Source organism: Haliotis rufescens, unplaced genomic scaffold, assembly GCF_023055435.1.
Source record: "Haliotis rufescens isolate VD_foot unplaced genomic scaffold, xgHalRufe1.0.p SCAF_10, whole genome shotgun sequence".
NCBI lineage: Eukaryota > Metazoa > Mollusca > Gastropoda > Lepetellida > Haliotidae > Haliotis > Haliotis rufescens.
The window spans coordinates 25,893,082-25,920,392 of NW_025963780.1; the positions used below are offsets into that span (position 1 = coordinate 25,893,082).

Genomic DNA, 27,311 nt, shown 5'->3' on the forward strand with positions numbered 1-27,311 from the left:
AAAACATGTGCCCCTGAACTACAAACAAGTGTCCCCAGAAATACAAAACATATGCCCCTGAACAATAAACAAGTGTCCACTGTACAACAAAACATGTGCCCCTTAACTACAAAACAAACGTTCCTTGAACTACAAACAGGTGTACCAAGAAACCACGAAACATGTGCCCCTTGAACTACAAACAAGTGCTCTATGAACTACAAACAAGTGCTCCCCAGACTACAAACAAGTTATCCCCGAACTAGAAACACGTCCCCACCTGAGTCATCCTCCTTCGGCAGCAGTCCGACTTCCTCATCAAAGTCCGGAAGCTGAGACTTGTCTATACAGCTAGCCGCCATCATTTGTTTGATCTCCCATCGCTCTGGCGATGAGATTCGCTTGAAGGTCTTCCTGTCTGTAGAGACGTCATCATTCTCAGGAGCATCCACGAGCGGTATTGTGGACGGCCTGTCAGGGTTGCGGGCCTCGATGTCATCTCCTCCAACATCACCGCCGATGTTGCGACTCCTGGTGGGGTTGAGGTCCTCCCCTGTGTCTTGGTCAACATCCTGAGCGAGATGGGAGTGAGATGGGAGTGAGATACAGGGGTTGTAAATTGATGTATTGTATCGTGAACCACTAGCAAATATTAATATGCAAAGAGGGCATGCAGGGATTTATCCAGGATTGGAAACCAGGTGCCCATAGCAGGAAAATTACGAAACAATTGTTATTTTGTTCAAAGTTGTTTTCCTAAAATCTGGGGTGTTTTAACATTGAATGATACATTTCATGCCCCCTCACCCCTACAAAGTCATAACATTAGTTGTAACTATAACAGCATGAATTGGGAATGTTTTATTCCAATCTTGAGTAGTTTTACCAACATTTCCTCCTGACTTTGGGCCAATCTCATTAAAATCAGGTCTTAGTTCTCCCTACCGCTAAACAAAGATCTGAGGACATCCCATTACGGGTCACGTCAGACCGACCTTGCCCGAACTTTGACCGACCAATGGAATGACCAATCAGAAGGCAGCTTTCTCGTGCTTTACGGCACTAATTTCAAATTGGCGACTACCCTTCGAAACATATTTTGACAAATTCTCGATTACAAATTTGAAACCTGAACAAAAGAACATTCTGGAATGGCTAATAGATGGTCTAGATTGTATGGATTCAGTCGTTAAACCCGTAACTATCGTTCGGAATTAAAGTTTTCGAGGTTGCATGATTAGAAATCACATTCCGACTGTCACTTTCATAATCTGGTAAGCGACGCTCTGATTGGTCGGATGAAAGGTCGTTCTGACGTGGCCCCTAATGGGATGTCCTGAGATCTTTGTTTAGCGGTAGCATGAACTGAGGTCTGATTTTAATGAGATTGGCTTTGGGCTAAATATCGGCCTCAAATCAGGTCTGGATAAGTCCCTAGTTCATGATATCGTACCATTCATCATTAATTGTTTTAGATATGACCGGCTGCCACAATGTGGCTCCAGCGGGTGCCTACCTTCATGGACAGACTCGTCTTGTTGCCGGTGAAGGACAGCACCTTGACCAGGACCTTCTGGCCTCGACTGACCACATCGCTCACGTTGGTCACTCTCCCTTCTCGGCGCAGCTGTGAGAATGGTCAGTTATATGAGAAGATGTTGTGAATGCAAGCATCAAATATATACATTCAAAAGAATGGAAAATGATGATATGCACAACAACAAAAATATTACAATAAATTGTATATAAATAACATTCCATGTTTTTTTAAAGTTGGAAACTTTGTTTTTGAGCGTGTCCACACCAAGACCAACAGAAGAAGGAGAAATTCTTGAAAAGTTGTGGAACTAACAACAGTTACTTACCTGAGATATGTGTACAAGACCCTCCCATCTCTTCCTCAGGCCTTCCAGTTGAACAAAACATCCAAACTGCATGATGGTCGTCACCTTGCCGTGGTACACCTGAAGGGAGACAACTCTTCTGTGACTACAGCATTTCACAAACAAAATGTCAGACTTCATCAGGCCAGACTTTATTTGGCCCAAACATTCTGGTCAGCAGGTCGAAAAAAATATAACATAAAACAAAATCAAATTTCAAATATATGTATAGGTATAAAAGTTTTATGTATAAATGTTGTGGTGGGAGGAAAAGGCAATTTGTCAAAATTTATTGTGTTTTGAAGTTTTTACATTAATAAATATGAACAAATTTTAATGATAGTACAGTCAAGTCTCGTTAATCAGACATCGTTGGTTGCACATGATTGTGTCGGATTAACGAGTATGTCGGATTAACGAAATTAAGTGATTTGTGATCGAAAATCGGACGTCTTCACGATAGATAATAACCGTGTGTACCTTGTAATAAAATCATTAAAAACGAAATATTAATATTGTTTTGTTGTTTATTCATTCATTCCTTAATTTATAATTAATGACTGTGCAAAAATAATAATAATTTTCCCATTTATGCATAACAATAGAGACATTACTCACTGAATTTATCACATGATCAACGACATACGTTTCCTCGTGTAGATGCAAGTGCTACTGTCTTAACAACTTGCTTCATCTACTTAAAATACATACCTGCTTTGTAGATACAGGTTTGAATAGCTTTTCCTGTTAATTGTTAAGTTAATCTCTGCAGCCAGTGCGTGTCAAAACACGGGGTTGTGTACTCGCGGTCAGATGACCACGGAGTACGCTGATCACTGTGTCGGATTAACGAGACTGATTAATGAGTGATTTCGGTAATTCGTTGCAAATTAGGTGTGTCGGAGTCGGAGTGCGAGAATGTCGGATTAACGGGACTAAATAGCACTGATTCAATCGGTTCCCATCATTTGTGTCGGATAAAGCCGAGTGTCGGATTAACGAGTGTCGGATTAACGAGTGTCGGATTGACGAGACTTGACTGTATATAGGGTGTGGGTGAGGTAGACCAGTTGGAGTTGGTGGACCAGAATTCATTTGTAAAAAATCAATTCTTCTAGTAAATACTGAAATATTTTACCCAAAGAAAGTTAAGGACCACCTGATTTGTTCATAGTACTACAGTTCACCAAGGCATGGAAATATTTTGGCCTTTACACAAAACTCTTAGATGGGCACGATGATGCCCTGAAACAAAATGGCTCAGGTCTCCCTTTCAGAGAAGCAACCATCGCCTACCTGTGCCACCACTGGCTCCATTGGGATGTCATTGTACTTGTCTTTATCTCTAGTTTTGTCTCGATCTCGGTCTCGCTTCTTTGTGTCTCGATCTCTGTCTCTTTCTTTGTCTCTGTGTCTATCTCTGTCTCGACTCCTGGACCGGCGACGTTTCTCTCGACTCCGACTACGGGAACGATGACGATCACGTGACCTACTCCTGGATCTTCGTCTCTCACGAGATCGATCTCGGTCACGTTTTTTTCTGTTGAAGAAAAACAAATTTAACATATTTTCTCTCTCAATTTCTCTCCTCACAAGAAACACAATAAGGACAAGTCTACGTACCAAGGATGCCTATTGCACAGTCGGCAATATTCCAGCTTGGTCATAGTGACCTATTGTATTGTAAGCAATGTCACAGGTCTTCAGCTAGGTCGAAGTGACCTACTTTTCACTACTCAAAGGTAAGACTGTTCAGTGCATTTGTACTTACTTCTTTTTCTCTCTACTGCGGCTTCGACTTCGACTTTTTCTCCTTTTCTTTTCTGCCTTCTCTGTCCTGTGAAAAATACAAGACAGTGTTAGAAATGTTTATGCCAGAGTGTTTGAACACAGCATACCTAGGCCAAGAAACACTGATTCTAACATTCCACTTACAGGATTTTTGTTTGTTTGTTGTTTAACGCCACACTCAGCAATATTCCAGCTATAGATATGACGGCGGTCTGTAAAATAATCGAGTCTGTACCAGACAATCCAGTGATTGACATCATGAGCATCGATCCACGCAATTTGGATCGATGACATGCAACAACCAAGTCAGCGAGCCTGACCACCCGATCCTATTAGTTGCCTTTTACAACAAGCATAGTCGCCTTTTACGGCAAGTATGGGTTGCTGAAGACCTATTCTACCCCGGAATCTTCACGGATCTCCATTTACAGGAAGCAAAGCAATACCCAAGGACCCGAAGTAACATATGACCTTAATATTTTACAGTGGAATTCCTATATTGAACACAATACAAGTGAGATAACTATCAGTATACCATCTTGACTGCATGTTACTTGTAAAACAACTAGTTTCTCAAATAGATATCAGAGTAACCTGTGTTACACAAGCCCATCAAAGGTGATCATAAAACCTGTTGATGATCATGGTGACCATCTTCCTGAGGCAAGGGAGTTAACCAACTATAGAAGTCCAGTTTCCACCCTTGCCAAACTAGGTTAAAATTCCAGAGTTACATTTTGGCTGGGCTAACGAGCCTGTGCATAGTCCAGTCAAAATCTCATAACAGTGAGTGAGTGAGTGAGTGAGTGAGTGAGTGAGTGAGTGAGTGAGTGAGTGAGTGAGTGAGTGAGTGAGTGAGTGAGTGAGTGAGTGAGTGAGTGAGTGAGTGAGTGAGTGAGTGAGTGAGTGAGTGAGTGAGTGAGTGAGTGAGTGAGTGAGTGAGTGAGTGAGTGAGTGAGTGAGTGAGTGAGTGAGTGAGTGAGTGAGTGAGTGAGTGAGTGAGTGAGTGAGTGAGTGAGTGAGTGAGTGAGTGAGTGAGTGAGTGAGTGAGTGAGTGAGTGAGTGAGTGAGTGAGTGAGTGAGTGAGTGAGTGAGTGAGTGAGTGAGTGAGTGAGTGAGTGAGTGAGTGAGTGAGTGAGTGAGTGAGTGAGTGAGTGAGTGAGTGAGTGAGTGAGTGAGTGAGTGAGTGAGTGAGTGAGTGAGTGAGTGAGTGAGTGAGTGAGTGAGTGAGTGAGTGAGTGAGTGAGTGAGTGAGTGAGTGAGTGAGTGAGTGAGTGAGTGAGTGAGTGAGTGAGTGAGTGAGTGAGTGAGTGAGTGAGTGAGTGAGTGAGTGAGTGAGTGAGTGAGTGAGTTACATTTTGGCTGCGCTAACGAGCCTGTGCATAGTCCAGTCAAAATCTCATAACAGTGAGTGAGTGAGTGAGTGAGTGAGTGAGTGAGTGAGTGAGTGAGTGAGGACGTGTTTATGCCGTTTTTAGCAATATTCCAGCAATATCACGGCTGGGTACACCAGAAATGGGCTTCACACATCACACCTATGCCGGGAATCGAACCCGGGTCTTCAGTGTAACAAGTAAACGCTTTAACCACAAGACCCGACCTCCCCTAGATCTCATAACAACCTAGACATCCCGTTCATAAACATGATAAACAACATGGAAATGAACCTGCAAATTTTCATCGACTGCAGGATTTGCAAATCATGTGTACCGTCAACTGGGCGTCAACAGATATTTTCCCAATATTTTCATGTTTTTCATCAAGGTGCTCAAATAATTTGATGCACTTCACAAGGTAAGACCGGTTTTATTACAAAAGAAGACCTGATTATCGATCAGATCGTCTTGACTGGGCGCTTCCATCTTGTTTGAAGCAAAGGCAAGTGGTATGAGAGGTGGAATCTGATTGGTCAATAGGTGGGACATAGAAGGGACATAACTCATAATAGCCACTGATGGCGCTACGACCGAGCCATGAAATTCCAGCCTAGTTCGGCAAGGGTGGAAACTGGACTTTTATTGTCAATCAGCATCCTTGCCACTGGAAGATGGGTGTCAAGAAAGAAGATGGCTACAAATTAAGGACCTGGGTCCCGTTCCACAAAACGAACTTAGCACTATGACAATCGTAAGCCAATGTTAAAGTATAAGAGTTACGATCATCTTAGGGCTAAGATCGTTTGGTGGAACGGGGCCCAGTTGACTTTCATCGTTATCTTCAAACAGAGTGATGGAGAATGGAATATTGTTCAAGCAATATCACTGGGTGGAGGACACCAGAATGGGCTTTATACATTGTGCCATGTGGGGATTTGAATCTGGGCCTTTAGCGTGATGAGTTACCGTATTTGTTATAAGCACTTTGATCCACTAGAAAGCTGACAGAGGGGGGCCCTTATTAAAACCGTATTCAATGATTTTGATTGTTTGTTGTTTAACGCCGCACTCAGCAATATTCCAGCTATATGACGGCGGTCTGTAAATAATCGAGTCTTGACCAGACAATCCAGCGATTGACATCATGAGCATCAATATGCGAAATTGGGATACGATGACATGCATCAACCAAGTCAGCGAGCCTGACCACCCGATCCCTTTAGTCGCCTCTTGTGACAAGCATAGTCGCCTTTTACAGCAAGCATGGTTTGCTGAAGACCTAGTCTACCCCGGATCTTCACAGGCCTGCTTTAACCACACTGTTATCCTGCAACTGGGAGTAGGTGAGAAGAGGTTAGGTAGTTGGTTAGGGGTGGTAGGATTGTGTAAAAAGTTATGGGCAGATCAGGGAGGAATACCGGAGGGTTTTTATCAAGCAAAAGTGTAACTGATATGCCACACCAATGCCCTCAACTAGACATGTGACACTTTCAAGATTGTGACATCCTGATGATGGTTATGTGACTAAAGAGAAGTACAGTACCTTGTCTCCTCCTTGACCGGCAGCTTGCCCCCGAGGAGCGCCTCCAGCTCGTCCATCATCTGTGATGCCACTTTCTGATCTCCACCTCGACCCCAGCCCTTGCCGTTCTCCTCCGTAACCACCTCAGTCTTCACTTCTATCTTCTTTGTGCTCACCTCTCCATCAAGCATTTTCTGAAAGTGTACAATATGAAAGGCTGAGGCAAGTTGCTTGGATTGTTGACTGAATAAGGACATAGTGAGTGAGGTTATCACTGCTTAGGAGATTCATACAGTGTGTCAGCTTAATGCAAGGGACATGTACTTTTACCCCGATCAATCAGCTAACAAACCAAGAATCACGAGGTAGTGAATATGGATCAATCAGCCAACAAACCAAGAATCACGAGGTAGTGAATATGGGATTCAAACCTACCACTGGATTTTGGCATGGAACAGTCCTGCACAGTTAACCACTGCACCTTAGACAACTGGACACACACCCAAGACAAAGTAAAGTCCTGCATATCTCTCCCAAAGACTTCTTAGAGTGAGTGAGTGAGTGAGTGAGTGAGAGAATAGCCCTGCACAGTTAACCACTGCACCTTAGACAATTGGACACACACCCCAGACAAAGTAAAGTCCTGCATATCTCCCCAAAGACTTGAGAGTGATATTTAACTCAGCTTTGTGCAGTATTCCAGTCATATCACGTAAGACAGCCTACCCTGACTTCTGGATTATTGGGCATCGCCAGGCCGGGATACAGAGCTTTCCTCATGTCTGTCTCATCGGAGGCGTTCTTCTCATCAGCTATCTCAGGCTCCTTCACCTTGGGCTTCATCTTCTTGATGAGACGTAGAAGATTAGCAATGAGAGAGTCCTGAAAAAGTCAAGATCTTAACTATTAATATCACAGAAAACATCCAACTACTTTTCATAAGCAACCTAGTCACACTAATAATAGAGAAATGTTGTTCAAAGGTCAAGTTGTGTTAAATGTTTCTTTTAGGGTTAAAAAATAAAGACGTCTTATACCTCTTGCTTCGTGACCATGACTGGCTCTACATATTGCATCAGTGTCAGTCAATGGTGGGAGGCCTCCCAAAACAGAGAAGGGCAGATTCGACTTCCGTGAGTTGTACATGGACATACCGAATTCGACGTAATAAGCGCCCTGCTCTAATAAGCGCCCACAGCAACATTTGCTAAGATATTGGCTTGTGAACAATCCCAATTAGCACCCCTTCCGATTGATCAATGTACACAAGACTCATTTATTTGTGTCTAATACGCACTCGTGTGTTAAATGCACCCTTAATTATGGGCAATTAAATTCTGGAAAAATATATCTGTCGTATATAAACAGTCAGGCCATCAGCATAAACCACAAAATTTATCTTTCAACTCTGTTTTTTTCACCAAAATAACATTCTACTAAGAGCCCCCTATTTCTAATTTTGAGAACGCCCTGGGCGCTTATTACGTCGAATACGGTAATTCATTAGACTCCACAATAAACATGCATCCCCACTACATCTCCAAGCAGCTTTGTGTATTCATGGGTGATAGAAAAATGTTTTGTATACAAGCCTGTCAAGTATTGACAATAAGCATGATAAGTAGCTTTCTACTCACTGAGAACTGTGCATCTCGTTCATCCAAGGCTTTCTTGAATTTTTCAAATGTGTCATGTTTCTCAGCGAGATCAATCACATATTCAGCTGAAACCCAAATTACAGAAAGTCATTATGAGTTCAATTATTACCAACATACTAAAAATGTTAAAAACATATCCTGTATTTTTAAACATATAAAACTGAAAAACATTCTCAATATGTATGACATTCATTGTTCATAGTCTTACATGTTTAGTAGCAATATTACCAAAAAATGGAACATTTACTAATAGTCCTGTGTGCCATGGTATACTGTCACATCATTGTCATCAAAAAGACAAAAGCTAATTAGTTAATTTAACAATATTCATCATGTTCATGCCATATATGCTCTACTGAGCATTATGCATGTTATAGGCGACAAAGAATCTGGTAGTTATAAGCTTGCAGTTACCGTGTTCATGGCAAATTTGCGTCGCAATGAATCATAACAGGCATAAACAAGGCACAATCTGACAACTATAGTTTGACTCTATATTATTGCATGCTCTATATTATCACAGCATCAGCTAATCTCATAATCCACCCCCTTTGTCGACTGTTTACTTACGCAAAACTCATCACGATATTTCATCGTTTGATCAAACACAGGACTTGTTGCCCAACCTAGATCATATGCACACTGATTTAAGTGAATGTGTATAATCCAAAAAATGATATAAAACCACATATTCCATGCATATCACCACGGACTTGTATATATAGGTCCGTGATATCACACAGCAATAAAGTGAAACCGCGATAGTATAGTTGGGGTGCAGGCTAAAACGGCACCTCAGCAAAACGTCACCGATTTCTCTGGCGAAAACGGCACCGCATTTGGCGAAAACGGCTACTATGTGTCGGGCGAAAACGGAACCTCTATGTTTAATAACGATAACAACAATTTTTGTAGTAATATATAGGGTTTATTTACATGGTATTTGATGTATTGAGTACATCTGAAGCGGTAATGTGAATTTCCGATAGGTTTGGTACTCTCATTTCTTCAGCATCTTCTGACTGGAAACTGTCATGAAAGTTACCAAACCTCTTCAATGACGGGAGCTACGCATTTCACACAGCGGAAAGGGAAGTCAGTACGGCAAATTTCTCTATAACGGGCCATAGAAAGTCCGGTTCCACTGGTCACAGTTATCACATGATACAGCATGTTGATTTTTTTTTTCTGTCATTCTTCTCGCATGCAACACATCGAAAGGCCATTGTGAATAATTGTGATCTGACAGCACCATGTTAGGCCTCTTAAATACAGTTTCAGCTTAAATTGAGTAAAGGTACTTAAAACTTCAAAGCGTATAGTGAATAAAAGTCGGTGAGTAAATTGGAGTAGGGGGCTAATTTCTCATTTGATTTATTTCACAATTATTTGTGTTTGTAAGAGACGATGTGAGTTTAATTTCTATTATCTTTCGTCAAAGCATGTTATGTTTTCACCATAAGTTGAGTTGCGTATAAGCTAAGTTGGATTATAGTTGGAGCAGAGGCTAATTTCTAATGTAAACTTGTTTTAACATCTCACAATTATTGGTCTTTGCAAGTTACAATGTAAGTTTAATATCATTCATTTGACCAAGGTAAAAAAAAAAATAAGGTGCCGTTTTCGCTCGAGTCGAGGTGCCGTTTTCGCCAATCGGTGCCGTTTTCGCCAATCGGTGCCGTTTTCGCTATAACCCGTATGGTTGCCTGTCCTGAAGCTAATAACAGGTTTGGGGTTTACCTAACTCGATAAATTCTAACTGATGTGTCATAAAACATAAAAGTTGAAAAAAGAACAAGAAACATATTACGTATGATATATTTAATAGGTTAATTACCGTGCGCCATTATGATCCATTATAAATTAACTACACCGATGATATTGCGTACCATGCTTATCCCTTATTCAAGGATTATTTGAAAACAGTAGGGACACTTACCCAAATCTTTATCATTTATCCCAAGATGGTTTTCTAACTCTGTGCATACTTTGGACACCAAAGACAGATACTCCAGCTTCTGTAGCTCATCCATGATGTCAATGAGATTGACCTGTGACTCAAAAATACGATTACTTATAGGTAGCCAGTTTTAGTTTATTCGAGGGATGCCATGTTTTCGTGCATAACTCACTCAACACCTGAACCGTGTCAAGTCTATATCACCCGTTGTCACGTGGTATTATCTGACATTACATGATGCTAGTCTTTAGTGTTGTGACTTTCGTCAGACATCAATTAATCGCGTTGGTCCTATTTCAAATTTTCGGGAACAGACTTTGTTGCAAATTATTTGCAGCTATCATACGTCTTATTTCTTACTTCCGGTAATAACAGGAAATAGATTTCTTTAGTTCGTGACGCCAAAGAGTCGTCAAGGGGAGACAACTCTAACAGACAGACAGAAGTTTATTCAATATTTTAGGCCATATATGACCTATAGTACAGAAGTGTTGGTTTTTTTTTTATCAACATTGTACAGTCACGAGTAGGTAATAATAAGTTTACATATAACATTAACGTCTAATTTCAAAAATCTTCTTCAGGAATATTGACAGAGATGATATTGTATTAGCATTGCGGGAGTTCAACAAGTTTTTCATCAGTTGTTCATCTTTGTACATAGTTGAAATCATAAGGAGGTATCTATTTCTAAGAAACTGATAATATTTACAAATGAGAAGTACATGAAACTCATCCTCAACATAGCCTTCATTACAATAACGGCATAAACTACTTTCTTTATCTTGTACATTTTTCTTTCTGAGATTATTAACATTAAAATTATGTAATGATATACGTAACGTTCCTGATGAAAACAGAGTCGAGCTAACGAATATATGTTTGTGTTTATAACTGTCGAAAAACTGTTGAGTTTATATTGTCAGCAGAGTGATATATATGATCTGATATGAAGTTGATGAAACGGCAAACAAAACATGGAATGGAGAAAGGAAGAAACATGGACATCTGATGGAGGTGATGAAGTGAAAATCCCTACAATCTAGGGCTGGGACGAGTCCAGATTTCTTACCCGCGTACCCAACCCCCTATCACCCGACCCTACCCGGGTACCCACTGTGGATCTCAAGAGTTTGGAACAAAATGTCCAATTGGGAATAGTTTAACTGTAGCCCTGGCAAAAACTGTTTAGATACATGTATGAAACCAGAAACCATACAATAGATACATGGTCTCTTATGAAACGATCGAATCATGCGTACACTGAAGTTAACTGAAGCTTTATCTTTACTCAAACATATACAAGTAAAAAGGAATGTGTGCATCATCATAAAGAAATGGGAACATTAGCGACTTGTAGTGTAACCACTGAGTAAAAGTGAGTTTTTGTCATTAAACAATATGTCACGTGACTAACCACGGGTCCGGGTAGTACTGTGGGTACCTGGGTTCTACTCAGGACCCACCCGACCCGAGTACCCGATTTACCCCTCCAAGCCCTACCACAATCAATTATGTTTGAGTGACCTTGAGTTGGTGATACAGAGTTGTTTCCTGCCATGATCACTGACAAATACCCCTTCTTTCAATGATCCAATACATGGAAATTATCATGAAATTTAACCGCCTATTTGTTGGGGGAGTTGACTGGAGTATTATAGTATTAATAATCCGACGTACGTGGGGACAATAACGCCTTGCTACACCGATGCCTGTCTTTCACTTCAATCCCCTTGCAGCCCCATCCAAATAGGCAGTGTTGCGACATTACTGTACAAGAATATATAACAAGCCGCCGGTGTTCTGATAAATATGGACCGCCTCCGTGGTCTTGTGGTAGAGCGTCCGCCCGGAGAGCGGAAGGTCCAGGGTTCGATCCCGGGCCGCGTCATACAAAAAGACGTTAAAAGATTGAACTTCTTGTTACCCTGTCTGGCGCTCGGCAATAAGGGGCTAAAACAAGGACTGGTCGGCTCGGAGTCAGTATACTGTGTCTGAGTGGGGTATTCATGTTAAACTGCGGCATGGTATCTCAGTCCGGACTAGTACAAGCAGCCACACACACACATACACGTGCATGCACGTCGCTATATAAGTGCAATAATCTTGGACGCGACGTTAAACCCAATTTCACCTCACCTCACCTCTGATAAATATGCAGTTTGCTTCACCGGGGTCAGACTCTGTGTTATTGTCTTATATTTATCAGTTGATACTATTATTTGCAATGAAACTATATGCACGTTTACCACAATGAAACTGGTAAATTGAATAGTTAATGAATGAGTTTGATTTAACGCCGCTTTGAACAGTATTTCAGTTCTGTAAAGGCGTGTCAGCTTAATTTGGAATGAAAGCCATGGACGCTAAAAACCCAAGTTTAGTCGGGTACAAGCTAAAACGGCATCTCAGCAAAACGTCACCGATGTCTCGGGCGAAAACGGCACCTCATTTGGCGAAAACGGCACCTCTATTTTATATAACGATAAGATAAAAAAAAATAAAATAAGGTGTCGTTTTCGCCAGGCATTAGTAGCCGTTTTCGGCACCGATTGGCGAAAACGTCGCCACGCCTAACGAGGTGACGTTTTCGCCAATCGGTGACGTTTTGCTGAGATGCCGTTTTATTTATAACCCAATTAAATCCACGGACCCGTGAAGGGTAGAATAGGTCTTCAGCAACCCATGCTTGCTGTAAAAGGCGACTATGCTTGTCGTAAGAGGCGACTAACGGGATCGGGTGGTCAGGCTCGCTGGCTTGGTTGATGCATGTCATCGATCCCAATTACGTGGATCGATGTTCATGATATAAATCACTGGGTTGTCTGGTCCAGATTCGATTATTTACAGACCACCGTCATATAGCTGGAATACTGCAAACAACAAACCAACCAACCAATTAAATCCACGGGCACTGTCATGGTGCTGACAAACAAATAAAAACGGAACGAAACGGGATTCAAACTCATGACCATCGAATTCTCATTCGTCACTACTCGCACGTTTCCGTAACCTACATTCGGCTTGTCCCGGAATAGATCTGTTTATGTACACACGATTAACCATTATCACCAGGGAAGCGCAATAGGTTTAACACCGCTTGGACCAGTATTCCCCAATACTCCTTGATGAAAGAAATGCCACCACCTATTTCTGGGCATCATCGTCTTCTGCCGTTGCAGCCCTCCCGGCGGGGATTCCGGGTGAGAGGAGGTCCCCCAACAGCCATAAGAGGTCATAAGAGGCGACATGATGGATCGATCAGCTCGGTGATTTGTTGGTTGATGACGTGTCATCGTACCCCGACAACATGGGTCATTCATTACTCACAGTAATATGTTAGTGGATTGTCTGGTGCAGACTATTATTCACGTGCCGACGCCATATATAGCGGGGATATTGTTGAGTGCGGCGTTAAACTGCAAAACAAACAGTTGCAGTTTATAGCTGTTCTGTGTTGGCAAAGGAGTCGCGTTACTCTGTGGGTTTTCACAATGACCCATGCACGTTGGTTTAAACGTAAAGAAATGAACGATATTCGTACTGTTTGGTGGTCGAACAGACGTAGGGGCGGTCGGGTAGCCTAGTGGTTAAAGCCTTCGCTCGTCACGCCCGGGTTCGATTCCCGACATGGGTACAATGTGTGAAGCCCATTTCTGGTGTCCCCCGCCGTGATATTGCTGGAATATTGCTAAAAGCGGCGTAAAACCATACTCACTCACTCGAACAGACGTAGTGGCGGATCATTATGGTTTGAGAAGGAATACGTTTAAACGGTTCCGTGTACGGGGCTGTACATCGTAAGGAATAGAACACACCTCGTAATTTTGTGTAAATAAAAAAAACAGCCTCCAATTGATTGAAAAGAAATAGCTCTGCCTCAATAGTGAGTGAGTATGGTTTTACGCCGCGTGACGAGCGATAGCTTTAACCACTAGGCTACCAAACTGCCCCTCTGCCTCAATAAAAAGTCTCGACCGCAATATGGCCATCCTCATCAGTACAGAGTATTTCGTGAGCAAAGCCATGGTCCTTGACAGAGAATCATCACCATGAGAGGCAATATGTTTGTATTCCCAATTTATTAATTATCATTTCAAATCTTCCATTCAAGAGACCATATCATGCAAGTCACTGTGTTGTATCCGCCTGGAGAGAGGAATGTCCGGAGTTCCATCCCCGGCCGCGTCATACCAAAAGACGTTAAAAGATGGTACTTGTTGTTACCCTGTCTTGCGCTCGGCATTAAGGGGTTAATGCAAGGACTGGTCGGCTCGGAGTCAGTATACTGTGTCTGAGTGGGGTATTCATGTTAAACTGCGGAATGGTATCTCAGTGGGCTAGCACTATAAATCGGCACCAGTCTGGTCTAGTACAAGCAGCCACACACACACACGTGCATGCACGTCGCTATATAAGTGCAATAATCTTGGACGCGACGTTAAACCCAATTTCACCTCACCTTGGAAAAGGTCATTGACTCCACTTGTCCCTCTTTGATAGGACTGAAGCAGTTGTTGACTCTGAAATGCCCATTAAGCCTCATTTACCCTTATTTGGAATAATCTTATCTGACGAGCAAAAGAAACGTTACCAACCAACATTGTTTGTTCCTAAAAACAGAACAGGGCCAATATCAAGGAAGATACTTGTATTGACAAAAGACATGAATTAACATGTTATGCCATGAGAATCAAGTAGGCCTAAAATGTTCCGGCGCCCTTTTGCATTTTTAGATGCATCAGATGTGAAGATACAGGTTTGTTTTGGTCGGAACATCCATGGATGGGGGATGTTGTAAGGGCTTTCTTTAGCTTTTCGATTGCCTGTTGGTAATTGTTGGACCATTCTGCTTTCAGAAAGTTGTATAGAGGGGAGGCGATGCCAGAAAAGTTTGCTACAGATTAACGAGGCCAAACCTAAGAAATGATGCATGTCATTGACATTTGTAGTGGGTAGGATCTGTGTAACTGAATCTATTTTTGAAGTTTATCGACATGGATGCCATCTTTGCTGAAGATATGCCCTAAGTAGGTGACTTGTTTTGTGGCAAATTTCCATTTGCTTGGTTTTAGAGTGAGTCCTGCTTCTTTGATCTTTTGGAATACTGCCTTGAGGTGATTCAAATGTTCTGAAAACTTTTTAGAAAATATTATGATGTCATCTACATATAGTAAGTAATATGTTAAGCCATTTAATTTCTTTTAGTGCTTGAAAAGGTTTGCCGAGATGCCACAGCAGCAACATTGAGCCCAAAAGGGAGGCGATTCCATTAAAAACACCATTGGGTGTAATGAAGGCCAACTTGTGTTTTGTATCTGCCAAAAGCCTCTAGCACAATCAAGGACACTAAAACTGTTGGCGTGGCTGTCGCCTATATATGGCATCAACGACATCTTCAAAAGGTTTAAAGGGGCTGTCGGGTAGCCTAGTGGTTAAAGCGTTCGCTCGTCACGCCGAAGACCCGGGTTCGATTCCCGACATGGGTACATTGTGTGAAGCCCATTTCTGGTGTCCCCCGCCGTGTAATGCTGGAATATTGCTAAAAGCGGCGTAAAACCATACCCACTCACTCACTCAAAAGGTGCAGAGGGGAGGCATCTATAATTTACAGCAACGCGGTATGAGCTATCCCGTGTTTTTAACCACGACAAAGGGAGAGTGCCACTCAGAAGAACTGGGCTGAATGATATTTGATTCTAACATTTCTTGCACCTGTCTGGAACATTCTTGGTTTTTGCTTACTAAAGGAGAGTCTAATGTGTTTGGCATCACCTGTTTCTATTTTGTGATGATGTAAGTGAGTATGTCTTCATCCTGACCAATCTGAGGCAAAAACTGATCTTTGTTTGTAGAAATGCATTTTATTGTATACTTGTACTTTCACTATTGTCACTATGATTAAAATGCGTTTGAGGACAAAGACGTTCAGTGGTATTGCCCAGCGCTGTCTATAAATGTCGATTAACACCTTCTTATGTCGCCACGTTTTATCTTATGCTTCATTATACTGCTATTTTCATTGTTCTGTTATAAAATCACCTAAATACGTACAGTAATAATGTTTTAGTGAACAGTGAGAAACTTTAACATTCGTCCCATAGGTTGAATTTGAAATGTGCCATCAAAAAAAATCTCAGCTCTCATTTAAGAAGAAAAAAAATCTCAGCCCCTAAAAGGGAAGAAAGAAAAAACGTGACCCCCTCCCCCCTTATGGTGGGCATACCCAATATTGAGTCATGGAGGGTCATCGGATTGGTTTGTGTCATCAGCCGTAATGATACACAGTCGTCGCGATCCGCTGTGCAGAGTTGCGTCCCTTGGGCACGCCAGAAACCTATGATTGTGGGTTCGAAACCCGTTTCGCCCCGATTATGTTTCTAGGCTTGTGAGCACCATACCCGTGCTCGTGGGGTTCACCGAAGTGGTAAACGTCTCAGACCTCACAGTATTTTTTGATAAAAATAAGCTTCAGCATTGATACCGCTTTAAAAAAAAATAGCTGTTTCAGTCAAAGGTGGTAATACTTAAAATATTGAAAGTATTCCAAAGTAATGTAGAATCATCATTCACCTTTCAAGGTGAGGTGAAATGGGATTTAACGTCGCGTCCAAGATTATTGCACTTATATAGCGACGTGCATGCACGTGTGTGTGTGTGTGTGTGTGTGTGTGTGTGTGGCTGCTTGTACTAGACCGGGCTGATGCCGATTTATAGTGCTAGCTCACTGAGATACTTTGCCGCAGTTTAACTTGAATACCTTGAATATACTGACTCCGAGCCGACCAGTCCTTGTTTTTGCCCCTTAATGCCGAGCGCCAGAGAGGATAGTAACAAGTACCATCTTTTAAGGTATTTTGATTTGATGCGGCCGGGGATCGAACCCCGGACCTTCCGCTCTACCACTAGACCATGGAGGCGGTTGATACCATAAGGAACCTACCATACAGTACGTATTAATCATCCTGCTCCAATAAGCGCCTCCTCACCAACATCTTCCCGAGGCAAGAGAGTTAACTGACTATAAACGTCCAGTTTCCACCCTTGCCGAACTAGGCTGGTATTATGGAGTTGCATTTTGGCTGGACTAACGAGTCTATGCATTGTCCAATCAAAATCGCGCACTGAAATCGAAATCCGGTTCGTAAAGTGTCATGCAGATTTCGGTCGACTGCAGGATTTGCAAAGCATGTGCACCGCTAACTCGTTGTCAACAGATATTTTCTAAATCTTTTCATGATTTTAATCAAGGTGCTCACGTGATTTGATGCACTTCGCGATGTAAGACTCGTTTTATCACAATATAGATCTTCATTATCAATCAGATCGTCTTGACTGGGCACCACCGTTTTGTTTGAAACAAATGCAAGTGATACGAGAGGTTGAATCTGATTGGTCAATAGGAGAGGCATAGAAAGGACATGACTCGTAATAGCCACTGGTGGCGCTCTGATCGAGCCCAGGAATTCCAGCCTAGTTCGGCAAGGGTGGAAACTGGACTTTTAAAGTCAGTTAACTCTCTTGCCTCAGAAGATGCCTCACCAACTTCTACACCAACTTGTAAATAATTTGTATTAGCGCCCCCTACGAAGACCGAAAGAGTAGATGCCTTACCAACAGGAGGTGAGGTGAGGTGAAATGGGGTTTAACGTCGCGTCCAAGATTATTGCACTTATATATTGCGTGCATGCACGTGTGTGTGTGTGTGTGTGTGTGTGTGGCTGCTTGTACTAGTCCGGACTGATGCCGATTTATAGTGCTAGCTCACTGAGATACCATGCGGCAGTTTAACAGGAGTCAGCAGCATAGAAGGGGTATATCACTGCCTGGTAACTTATCCAACAGGTTTAGTTTCACAGCAGTTTGTTCACTATCCCTCAATATCTGAAAACAAATTTAACTCATTGAATATGGACCCGTGAAGATCCAGGATAGAATACGTCTTCAGCAACACGTGCTTGCTGTAGGAGGTCAGGGGGGTGGTCAGGCTTGCTGACTTTGTTGATGACTGCAATTGTATCCCAATTGCGTGGATCAATGCTCATGATATCAATCACTGGATTATTTATACAGACCACCGTCACAAAGCTGGAATATTGTTGAGTGCTGTGTTAAACACCGTCACAAAGCTGGAATATTGCTGAGTGCCGTGTTAAACAACAAACAAAATCATTGAATAAGTTATCATAAGGCACTTTTCTAGGGGATCAGAGAGCTTATAACAAACAGGGTAAGTCTAGTTGTGACCTCAGACCAATGTGTCTCCCTGGTCAGTTTGAAGATGTCTATGAATAACAAGTCATGTCGAGTCAACACTTTATACATGATTTATTCCATTTAAAAACAACCACTGATCAGCCGACTCCTTGGTCAGCAAGCAAACAGCCTCTCTGCTTCTCCAACAGTTAAAAAAAAATCAAATCAAAGAAAACTGCGAAGACGAGCCTTCATTCAGATTCTATCAACGAATTTAAAAATGTCCATAATTTTTCAGTAACCCGTCAATCGCACATTCATACAAACATGCACACCAATAACCCAGGCACAATTTGCGCCTAAATCTCACACACAATACACATAACCATGGCAACGAACAACATCATTCATTCTTGCATACCATAGCTTAGCATTAAATGGTTCTGTGCTGTCACAGATTCACAGATCACGATCCTGATGTGTGTAAACACCTGAATCAATGAATAATTAAGAAAGTGATGTCGCTACAGGTTTGAAAATAGTTTTGTAAAACATTGTCATAAACTGGCACTAAATAATTATTAAAAACACATTAAATTTTGGAGATACCAGACTATTCTCTCCTAGCACACTTTCACAGATTCTAAAAACAGATTTTCTCGGACAGAATGGACCACACATCTCAAGGGGACATAACTCCGAACAATGTGACAACCTCACCGAATCACACATCAATGACCATTTGCTTCATGTAGAAACGACAACAGGGCAGTACACAAGTAGTAATTCATGTCTATTAGTTGACGACGCACACATTTGTTTCCAGACTTCACGCACTCCAACATCACATGCACTGGTAATACTCCCATCAACAGTCTTCGCCACACTTGAAAAATAGTTCCAAGAAAGGTTCCTCCAGTCATGTATTCACAATGTACCAATGTACAAGTTCTGTACAAGTCTATTTCACAAAGTCACAAGAATTTCTTTCTTTGAATTGACACAGTCCCAATTGCAGGTGACCAAGATTATCTTTCGGCAAGTAACAGCTGTCCCAGTCCATCGACCTCAATCTTCCCATGCACAGTTCTTCTTCCTCCTTCCAAAAAACCACCATTTTTTTCCTCTGTGTCTTCAAAAGTCACAAACAAGTATTTCCCTAAACTCTTCCATCTTGCTGTACAATTTTTTAACAAATTTCCTAATTCAACAACCCTAATGCTACTGGTAACTGGCAACTTGAGCTAAACAGGTCTTGTTCATGAAACTATCTTTTTAAACAGGGTTACCTCCCTTGCTAACACAGTCCCATAATCCTTTCAGGAAATGTGAACAGCTTTCAAGGGAGATAACTCTGTCAACACTAACCTTAATGCTTGTTCTGCAAAAAGTCAGAAATCATGACAATAATGTCCTCACTAATCAGTGTTCCTGAATTCAAATCATTTGTGTTTTACTCAAAATGAATATCCTTCTCAATAAATACCAATCTCAATAAATTCAGATCTTAGTTCTCGCTACCGCTAAACAAAGATCTGAGGACATCCCATTAGGGGTCAGGTCAGAACGACCTTTCATCCGACCAATCAGAGCGTCGCTTACCAGATCATGAAAGTGACAGTCGGAATGTGATTTCTAATCATGCAACCTCGAAATCTTTAAAATGGGGTATTCCGAACGATAATTACGGGCTTAACGACTGAATCTATACAATCTAGACCATATATTAGCCATTCCAGAATGTTCTTTTGATCAGGTTTCAAATCTTTAAGTGAGAATTTGTCAAAATATCTTTCGAAGGGTAGTTGCCAATTTGAAACAAGTGCCGTAAAGCATGAGAAAGCTGCCTTCTGATTGGCTAATGTCGACTTCTTGTCAGTAATTCCATTGGTCGGTCAGAGTTCGCGAAAGGTCAGTCTGACGTGACCCATAATGGGATGTCCTCAGATCTTTGTTAAGCAGCAATGAGAACTAAGATCTGATTTTAATGAGATTGAATAAATACAATGCCTTGTTTCCTTCTAAATACAAGTAAAGCCTTAGTGAAACACTCACATGGTAATCTTACATACAGTCGTGTCACATGTTGCCAGGAGAGGTGTGTGCATGCAAGCCATCTTGAGCTGCTTGAACAAGAAGACCCCTTCAAAGAGGAGACAACCCATTATAAGCCTGATAATAAATAAATATGATTGTCATACATTCTCCATGTTGGAAGTCCAGCAACGTGTGGGAGGGGGGTTGGTTGGGGTGGGGTGGCATTTCTGTTTAGTTGTAGGTTTGGCAATATCATTTGGGAGATGCCCTATTTGAGAAGTTTACAGGGGTGACAACTGTCACAAGCAAGCTAGCCCCAGTCAATTTGTTTAATGTTAAAACTATTCTGTAGGTTTGGTGTTTCTTAGGCATGTCTATTTTGTGAAGAACATATTTCAGGTTAATAGGCATCCCTGAATATTCGACAATGCACATTCAGTTTAAAAAAACAAAAACCTCAAACAGGTAATGACAATTTAAGTTGAGTGATTTTTTTTCGGTCAGTTCTAAAAGGCAAACCAACACTTTGAAACTACTCGGACGTCAGACTTAGGACAGAGTACAGAAGAGTTGGGTTGGTTGAAGAGGTTCAGAGTCAGAGGTCAATGAGTTGGTCGGGGTGAGTGAGTGAGTGAGTTGGACTTAATGCTACTTTTAACACTTATCCATTTATAACACATGTCAGCTAATGTGATAGGAAAGCTGAAGTGATGGAGGTCTCAGATATATACTGCTTGTGTGAAACCCACAAGCATGGGTATGGTTCCGTCGAACCTTGAAACATAATCGGGGTGAACCAGGATTCAAACCCACAATATTAGGTTTCTGACATGTCCAAAGGATGCATCGCCACACAGAGCTGCAGTGCCTTATATGACTGGAGTTTGTCAGAAGAAGTATTGTATAAGCCCTCATTTATTTAAATTCAACGGAAATGTACGTAGACACAGTTGTGACACTAGATATATTACCCTCTTGCTCCATATTGCATTATCAGTGCACTACAAGTCACCTTCAGAAAACTGAAGCATCCGTTACCGTTATCACTTTAATTTGAAAAGTTCTAATTCCAATTTGAAACTTGTATTCAAACTTTGCTGTGATCGAACTTTGACAATGCCTTGACAAGTCCCCGGTGGGTGGAAGAGGGTGTTTCAGAAGTGTGAGGGAAGCGTCACAAGTTCACGCGTGAGAAATGCAAGAAATAAAGTACCTATGGCCCTCTGGTTCATACAACCATGAAAGCCAGGCATTAATGACCATAAGAATAGGAACGTAAGGGGAAATTGATAAACGCTGAATCAGCCATTTCTCGGTGGCTCCAGCCCATTACACAACATTTAGCAATAACCGAGTCAAGTCCCAGTTGGTCCATAAAGAAGGATAGAAGCTCAAAGGATGGCCTTTTTCATTTTTCAGCTCAACTTGCCTCCCTTGTTTTATTTGAACGTCCACCAATCTCATTAAAATCAGATCTTTACTCCGATATGATACCTCTCTCCGTGATGATCTGAGGACACCCCTATCGGAGGTTGCATCAGATGATCTTTATAATCGACCTATCAGCATTGAGGATTCTAAATTCTCAGTACAAGTGAGAGAAACATTCAGGCCAGCATATCTGATTTACATACCTCGAAAACACAGGACAAGCTCCAAATATGGATAAATAAGGCCACACCAACATATCATTATGGATATTTATACACCGTCTTTTCTTTTCTTCGCGACATGGCATCTAAACCCAAAACGAGTACCATTGAAGAAGTGTTTTTGTTCATTGGGGTTGGTTTCTACAAATCGAAGCGAGGTGGTGAAGAATGAAACCGAATAATTTGAATGAGATTGGTCAGACAACGAAAGAGTTAAAGTTATACAACCATTTCCTGGAACATGCAACATGGCCGCCCTAGACTCGTGGGCAGTACTGATCAACACAGGCGACATATCTTTGGTATAGCTTCACCGCTGTGAGGACTGTTTTGAAGTGTAAACAAGCAATGACATGTTATGTCAGAATTTCGGTAAACAAAAATCAAACTTTTGTCTTCTCAAGACACATTTTCTCCACCCCAAACCCGTTATTGCGGTAATATTACAATCACATATACTCCTATATGGAATAAAGATTGACACACAGTTTGTAATGTCCTGTCCATGGGGACCGGTGAAACTGATGGTACTTAAAGGTACCTCGTCAAAAGATTCACTGCAGGCAAGCACCAACTTCATCCACATCTTGAGTAATTTCAGCACCATATTGGGAACTGACAATGTTAGTATGTCACTTAAAGTCCAATTTGTAAGCCTGTTAACAATAATTTCCTGTTTTATCAGTATCACAGTTGATTAGCATTGATTACCCTATTCACACAAAGAAAATGTCTCCATTTCACTCACGCCTGGTTTGATAGGACGTAACATTCTGCATCCAAGATGCCAACAAGAATGGACACTAATAATAGCTACGGTACTATGAGTCCGAGTGGACACAAAAGAGTATGGATCTCAGGATGATAGAACCTACTCAAAGTGAAGCATAATTTCAGATAAGAAATTTAATCAATTTTCGGATAGTCTATATCAGGTTTTCTTCCCGTAATCCATAAGTTTCTTTCGATTGAATGAAATCCTTTTTTCTTAGTAGCATAAGGCACCTACCCATTATATGATAATGTATTTTTTTGGATGGCATAGTGGACACCTTGGTCAGCAACTCGGCATATGTCACTAATTAAACTGTCTGGACCTACACTGGAATGGCAGACCATTCTACCTTAGCCCTTTCATGAACTTGTCTCTGGATATAGTTTCAAATGGATCTTAGTTTCCAACAGTGGTCCAGCTTACAATACCAAAACATATCTTACAGGCACTGACATGAGATTTATGGCTAAATTATGTTTCTATGGGAACAGGGACATATTCATGCAATAATAGTGTCATGTGATGATATGCAATTGGTGCTATGATACATTAATTTATAAAGGCCCATTGAAACAAATAATACTGTACATTACCACACATGAACAATGTTTTGAATGTTATCAATTGTTTTCAAAATCAGGAACGTCACTGATATCAGAAAGGAACCTACATGTGTTGAGAATTTCATCCAAAAAAAACTCTGGATAGCGTTATGTCAAATACATGCCAAAGTTGCCATCTAGCTAATTCTAGAGGTGGTAGTCCCCCCCAAAAATGTCACTTGTCCTTCCTGAATTTTACTGGTCTAAGATGAGCATATTCAATTTTGATTCAGAATTCAGTCAATTACGCCACGCTGTTTGCGTTGCCTAGATATTTATGAAGACAAGCAGAAAATCTTTCCAATTGATCTTCATCGGAAGGGGTCTGACCTGATTGTAACTCCAATACTGGAATATAGACTAAAGGCTTTCGCTGAGCTGAGGGGGCAGTGGGGTAGCCTAGTGGTTAAGCGGTCACTCGTCACGCCGAAGACCCGGGTACAATGTGTGAAGCCCATATCTGGTGTCCCCCGCCGTGATATTGCTGGAACATTGCTAAAAGCAGCGTAAAACCATACTCACTCACTCACGAAAAGGCCTGAGCCAAGGATGTATACTACGCCCTTAACAGTTTCCGTTATGAATACTTTTCTATACACAACCAGGCAGCTTATTTCTGCAGGCATCGGTTTGTGGGTTTGGGGCCCAGGTCTTTACCAATTGGGTAAAAGTCACTTGATCCATAACACATATCCATTTCCTGGACATCGTTGTACAAAACAACCATAGCGCTACGACTGCCGTAAGTCTGTGTTAAGGTATGGGAGTTACGATCACCTTAGCGCTAAGATCGCTTTGTGGAACAGGGCTCAGGTCTTTACCAATTTGGTAAAAGTTACTTGATCCATAACTCATATCCATTTCCTGGACATCGTTGTACAAAACAACCTTAGCGCTACGACTGCCGTAAGTCTGTGTTATGGTATGGGAGTTACGATCACCTTAGCGCTAAGATCGCTTTGTGGAACAGGGCTCAGGTCTTTACCAATTTGGTAAAAGTTACTTGATCCATAACTCATATCCATTTCCTGGACATCGTTGTACAAAACAACCTTAGCGCTACGACTGCCGTAAGTCTGTGTTATGGTATGGGAGTTACGATCACCTTAGCGCTAAGATCGCTTTGTGGAACAGGGCTCAGGTCTTTACCAATTTGGTAAAAGTTACTTGATCCATAACTCATATCCATTTCCTGGACATCGTTGTACAAAACAACCTTAGCGCTACGACTGCCGTAAGTCTGTGTTATGGTATGGGAGTTACGATCACCTTAGCGCTAAGATCGCTTTGTACAACGGCACCCTGGTCTACATTAAGACGCTGTCATTACAGGTGAATTTAATCCTTTCAAGGTTTCCACAAGTGTGGTTTGTGACCCGCATACCACTTAACTTCAGATAGGGACATTGCTATTATTCCATGATATAACAAACTGATAATTTATTATGGATATGTAAACAGTATGAATATCTTGCCATCCCTTTCAAAAGTTAAGTGGTATATATTCACGTCTTAAGAGTTATACACCATTTGGAACAGAAACAAGCAGTACCGATGGGACAGAAAGGCTCACTAAAACCCACAAGGAATCAAAACTGGATATTCAGTGTGATGGGCTGAGGCTACCTACTCCACTCTCTTCCCTTAAAAATATCCAACCTCATATAAACAAGTAAGATCAATTACAACATATATTTTGTCCATATTTCGTCAAAACATTATTCACAAGTAAGTGTCAATATCTGTTGTGCATATATTAAGTCAGGGAAATTTTCGGAGACAATAAAATTCAGACATTTCAACTCTTGATGGAGCATTCTGTTATTTCATTTAAAGGACATTTTGAATGGCAATCAGCAAATGTCCAAGAGTGAGTGAGTGTTTTAAGCCACTTTTAGATTAATTTCAAGAATTTTATCATGGCAGGGGACACTGAAATGGGCTTCACTTATTGTACCCATAAGGAGAATCAAACCCGAGCCTTCGGTGTGAAAAGTGAACACTTTAACCACTAGGAGTGAGTGAGTGAGTGAGTATGGTTTTATGCCACTTTTAGCAATATTCCAGCAATATCCCAGCAGGGGACACCAGAAATGGGCTTCACACAGTGTACCCATGCCAGGAATCGAACCCGGGTCTTCGGCATGACGAGCGAACACTTTAACCACTAGGCTACCCAACCACCCCTTTAACCACTAGGCTACCCACTGCCCTAGGGAAATAATCCTACTGAAACCCAGCAATAATATATTTGCATCATTCTTCAGTTATTTTAACCTAATTTTTCAATGCGCTATTTTTCTGGTGGATGAGGATGAAGTCGGTGACAGTGAAGCGAGTGCCAGGTACCCCTACGACTTGGTTTCATTACCCACGGAAACGTGCACTGAAGGAAGTTAATGGGTGAACGTCAGGGTCAGGACACAGGTTGTTATTCTCACAGGATATCTACATGAGTTGGGACCGTTGAATATGTACATATCACGTTAAACACACTTGGTTTTCAGCACTGCTTGTGGAATCATCACACCCGCTCGTAATTCACATCTGAAAGCATTTCTCACAGTCGCACATATCACATGACGTAGAAGAACACCTGGTGTCGGGCCAAGGTTGACTCACAAATATGACGAAGGCTGTCATGTCGCATGGTGCTTGTGTCTCGCCGATGGAACACCTGGTGTCGGTCGACTGTTGACTCTCACAAGACACAGCAGTTATCTGGACACGGCTCATGACACCTGGACACAACACGCGACACCTGGATACAACACGCGACACCTGGTGTTGTGACACATCCGTCCGAGTAGACCAGGTCATGATGTATGGCACTTTAGGTATCCAATTACGTTGCTGAAACTTGGAGAACGTCACATGACACTTTGATAATCCCACTCCTCCTCCTGGTAGGTAAGGTTGTGTCACATGAAGTGATGTGGATCCAGACACAAAGAGATGCCTTGAGGGCTAGCACGTGTCGCCATGTAATGTGATAGGGCGCCTCAGGGCTTCACTCTCATCTCACTGTCCAGAGGACTGTTTGGGCCTCCATGAAGAAGCCTTGGATCTAAATCATGATCCTTTGAATCTCCATGAGCTACCCTTTGGGCCTCATGACAATTTGAATCTCTGCGACGACACCTTTTGGCCTCATGCCGACCATTTGGGTCTCCATGACGACACCTTGGATCTCCACGACGACCCGTTGGGCCTCCTTGATGACACACAGATCTCCATAACGACACCTTTGGGCCTCACAACCGTTTGGACCTCCTTTTAGCCTCTATGACGACACCTTGGATCTCCATGACGACACCTTGGATCTCCATGAAGACACCTTGGATCTCCATGACGACCCTTGCACCAGTATTTGAGGGCCCCATCACATGCATTCCTGTATGCAACTCCGCGAGCGTGATCACTGGATGTCTCACAGCAAAATAGTTTAGAAATATGGCGAGGCAGGATGATTCATTTATTTTCTTGAAAGTAAAGTCTTGGAAATGGTTACCATGGATACCAAGACAAAACCATGGCAACAGGCTTCCAATGCAGTGAGCTTGCATATGTGGTTATCTCCACAACAAAGGGAGATTGAATGCTATGACGAGTTTGACCCAGATGCAGTTGGTCTGTAGCGACTGCTTCAGACATTGTTTGGCCTTTTCCCAGAAGTGTCCCCTATGTTGAGCTATGAGTATTTATCCCCGAAGGAGAATGACGGAGACTGATTCAGGTTGATGGTCGGTCCCTGTGTCGAGTTGCTGCTCCCTGGTGACTGACTCACCAGGCTGTTGTCCAGATGTCTGAAACAGAAGCCTTCGTATCAGGACTACATAGAACCAGCTCCCTGACTGGCAAGTCAGTTTTGCAAACATTC

The 27,311-nt window shown here is 41.9% G+C and overlaps 2 protein-coding genes across 7 annotated transcripts in view; both read right to left on the minus strand.

Moving 5' to 3' along the window:
- LOC124123021 (ATP-dependent RNA helicase DHX8-like) overlaps window positions 1-10,554 on the minus strand; it is a 35,021-nt gene extending 24,467 nt beyond the window's left edge. Inside the window, exons 1-9 of the mRNA XM_046486264.2 lie at window positions 10,149-10,554; window positions 8,189-8,274; window positions 7,278-7,433; window positions 6,573-6,745; window positions 3,634-3,699; window positions 3,159-3,402; window positions 1,845-1,943; window positions 1,496-1,606; window positions 260-551 (exon numbers count right to left, since the gene is read on the minus strand). Of these exons, the coding sequence (XP_046342220.2) occupies window positions 260-551; window positions 1,496-1,606; window positions 1,845-1,943; window positions 3,159-3,402; window positions 3,634-3,699; window positions 6,573-6,745; window positions 7,278-7,433; window positions 8,189-8,274; window positions 10,149-10,242 (1,321 nt within the window). The 5' untranslated portion in view covers window positions 10,243-10,554. The remainder of the gene's footprint in view (window positions 1-259; window positions 552-1,495; window positions 1,607-1,844; window positions 1,944-3,158; window positions 3,403-3,633; window positions 3,700-6,572; window positions 6,746-7,277; window positions 7,434-8,188; window positions 8,275-10,148) is intronic.
- Window positions 10,555-20,906: 10,352 nt separating this feature from the next.
- LOC124123019 (serine/threonine-protein kinase tousled-like 2) overlaps window positions 20,907-27,311 on the minus strand; it is a 68,932-nt gene continuing 62,527 nt past the window's right edge. For all 6 annotated transcript variants that reach the window (XM_046486258.2, XM_046486262.2, XM_046486257.2 and 3 more), the window contains one exon: window positions 20,907-27,237. In XM_046486258.2, the coding sequence (XP_046342214.1) occupies window positions 27,123-27,237 (115 nt within the window). In that variant the 3' untranslated portion in view covers window positions 20,907-27,122. The remainder of the gene's footprint in view (window positions 27,238-27,311) is intronic.